This window comes from Rhea americana, unplaced genomic scaffold (assembly GCF_003343005.1).
Source record: "Rhea americana isolate MKP2758 unplaced genomic scaffold, rheAme1 scaffold_540, whole genome shotgun sequence".
Classification (NCBI taxonomy): Eukaryota; Metazoa; Chordata; class Aves; order Rheiformes; family Rheidae; genus Rhea; species Rhea americana.
The window spans coordinates 62,184-65,251 of NW_028186691.1; the positions used below are offsets into that span (position 1 = coordinate 62,184).

General features: G+C 62.7%; 1 protein-coding gene across 1 annotated transcript in view; it reads left to right on the plus strand.

The window, feature by feature from the left end:
- The window catches only part of TMEM145 (transmembrane protein 145), an 8,905-nt gene that overhangs the window by 943 nt on the left and 4,894 nt on the right, over window positions 1-3,068 (plus strand). Inside the window, exons 2-7 of the mRNA XM_085318555.1 lie at window positions 4-33; window positions 1,123-1,197; window positions 1,278-1,355; window positions 1,986-2,072; window positions 2,161-2,262; window positions 2,848-3,037. Coding sequence (XP_085174681.1) covers window positions 4-33; window positions 1,123-1,197; window positions 1,278-1,355; window positions 1,986-2,072; window positions 2,161-2,262; window positions 2,848-3,037 — 562 coding nt within the window. The remainder of the gene's footprint in view (window positions 1-3; window positions 34-1,122; window positions 1,198-1,277; window positions 1,356-1,985; window positions 2,073-2,160; window positions 2,263-2,847; window positions 3,038-3,068) is intronic.

Below are 3,068 nucleotides of genomic sequence, written 5' to 3' on the forward strand. Positions count from 1 at the left end.
AAGTACGTCCGCGGCAACATCAGCACCAAGGAGGTGAGCCGGGCCGGGCCGAACCGGGCCGCGCTACACCAGGGCCCCCTTTGCACCGGGACCCCCGTTTTGCACCGATCCCCCCCTCCCTGCTTTGCACTGGGGCCTCCTTAGCACCGAAACCCCCTCTCCGTTTTGCACCCCCTCCCTCGTTGCACCGGGACCCCCGCCCCACTTTGCGCCGCCCCCCGGCTTTGCACCATCCCCTTTGGCACCGCGGCCCGGTTTTACTCCGGACGTCCCCATTTCCCCGGGCCCCCCTCCCCACTTTGCCCCTAGTGCCTCTCCATGTGCTGGGAGGGGTGCCCTGGAGAGCTCTGGGCAGGGGCGCTGAGTGGACTGGGCAGGGGAAGATGGGGGGCATGGGTGGGCACTGGCAGCACTGGGCAGACTGGGAGGGCGGCAGCTTTGGTGGGAATCTCCAGCCCTGGGAGCCCCATTACCCCCATGGTGCGTTTTGGTGTGAAACCTTGCAAAATGGGGCCAGACCCTCCCCATCCTGGCTCCTCTGGATGCAGGGCCGGGTGGGGGGGGGGGGGGGGGCAATGTGGGGCTAGGGGTGTCCTGGGGGATGTGGGGGGCAATGTGGGGCTGGGGGGGGCAGGGGAGGGAACCCCCACACCCCTCATCTTCCCTTCACCATTCTCGGCTCTTTCCCGGGCCTACTTGGCCCGTTGCCTTGGAAACCCGGAGCAGGGCCGTTGCCATGGCAATGGCGGGATGTGAGGGTCGTGGGGATGGTGGTGCCCCCACAGGCACCACCATGTCACCCCCCTCTGGGTGCCCCAGGCCTGGGCCATGCTAGGAGGCCGCGTCGCCATGACCACAGAAGGATCRGGTGGCACCCGGACGCCTGGGCCCCCTGCGCTGGGGGTGGGGGCGGATGCCTGAGTCCCCAGGGTGCAATGGGGAGGGGGATTTCAGAGACCCCCCGGATGCCTGGGTCCCCAGGGTGCAGTGGGGAGGAGTGCAGGTACCCCCCTGGACACCTGGGTCCCCAGGCAGTGGGGTCTGTGGGTGAGAGCAGCAGTGACCGCGCGGGGCTGCCAGGGTCTCGGCCATCCCTAAGCCCCCGCTCCCACCCCCCCCCAGGACTGGGTGTTCCTGACCCGCTTCTGCTTTCTGTCCGACTACGGGCGCCTGGATTTCCGGTTCAGATACCCGGAGGTGAGTGCCAGGCCTGCTCCCCAGCCCAGACGCCTGGGTCCCCACTGCCCAGCTAACCCCCCTCCCATGCCCCCTCCCAGGCTAAGTGCTGCGAAAACATCCTGCTCTACTTCGACGACCCCTCGCAATGGCCCGCGGTCTACAAGAAGGGCAACAAGGTGGGGTTGGGGGTGCCTTGGGGTCTGGGACCTGCATTGGGATCTGAGCATAAACTGGCAACGAGCAGGGTCCAGGAGTGCTTTGGGGTCTCGGGGTGTGTTGGGGATGAACAGGGTCTGGGGGTACGTTGGGGTCTGGGGGCGCGTTGAGTGCTGGGGGTGCATTGGAGGTCTGGGGGGGTGATAGAGTCTGAGGTGGAATTTTGGGGTGCGTTGGGGTCTCTACACTGTGCCTTGGCGGTCCAGGCACACACTGTGAGTGGGCTGGGTGATACTGGGAGCAGAGAGAGTGATCTTCAGAGGAGGGGTTTTACTGAGAGAGGATGTGATATTGGAGCACATATTGGAGGGGTGATAGTGAGAATGAGGGGGTTATACTGGGAGGGGGATTGTACTGGAGGGTGTTATACTGGTGCACATATGGGAGGATGATACTGGGAGAGGAGGTTATACTGGGAGGAAGGTGATACTGGTGCACGTATGGGGGCAATACCGGGAGAGGGGGTTATACTGGGAGGAAAGTGATGCTGGTGCATGTATGGGGGGCACAGGGTCTCGGCATCTCTTGGGGGTGTCTGCGCTGGCTGGGGTGGGGGGTCCTGTGCCCACTCCCCATGCCCCACCACTCAGGACTGCCTGGCAAAGGAGTCGGTGATCCGGCCAGAGAACAACCAGGTCATCAACCTGACCACAGCCTATGCCTGGTCAGGCTGCCAGGTGGGCCGGGGTCCGGGGGGGGGGGGGGTTCAGAGGGTCCCAAGGGGGCTGTGGCACTGACCGGCCCCATGTCACCCCCCTGGCACAGGTGCTGCTACAGGACTCGGTGCGGTACCTGAGCTGCGCCAGCGGCCGCAGCTTCCGCTCCGTGCGTGAGCGCTGGTGGTACGTGGCCCTCAGCAAGTGTGGGGTGAGTTGCCCCGGCCCGGCATCCRCCTCGGCCTCATCCTCATTTTCATCATCCCCATCTTCATTGCCATGCCTGTCTCTGTCCCCACCTTCCCCATCCCTGTCTTTGCCTTCTTCCTCATCCCTTTCTCCTCATCATCCTGTTCTCTTCTTCATCTTCATCCATTCATCCTCGTCTTCCTTGTCCTTATCCTCCTCATCTGCTTCATCCCCTTCCTCATTCCTTCGTCTTCATCCTCATCCACATCATCCCATCGCCTTCATCGTCATCATTCTTGTCACTCTCCTGATCCCTGTTGTCATCCTCATCTTCATCTGTTCCTCCTCGTCCGCTTCATCCCCTTCCTCACCTTCATCCCTTCATCTTTGTCCCTATCCTCCTTGTCTCATTGTCTTCATCCTCATCATCCTCCTTGTCCCATCGTCTTCTTCCTCGTCATCTTTGTCCTCATCATCCTCCTGATCCCCATCCTCCTCCTCCTCCTCACCAGCTTTATCCCCTTCCTCATCACCCTCCTGATCCTTGTCCTCCTCACCTTCGTCCTCATCCCATTCTCTTCTTTGTACTCCTCATCCTCCTCATCAGCTTTCCCTTCCTCATCTTCATCGCTTCATCTTCGTCCTCGTCCCCATCGTCCTCGTCGCCCTCCGGATGGCCGTGCTCATATCCGTTGCGGCCCCGGCCCCGCAGGGCGACGGGCTGCAGCTGGAGTACGAGATGGTGCTCACCAACGGGAAATCCTTCTGGACCCGGCACTTCTCTGCTGACGAGTTCGGTGCGGCCTCGGCCCGGGCTGGGGGGAGCTA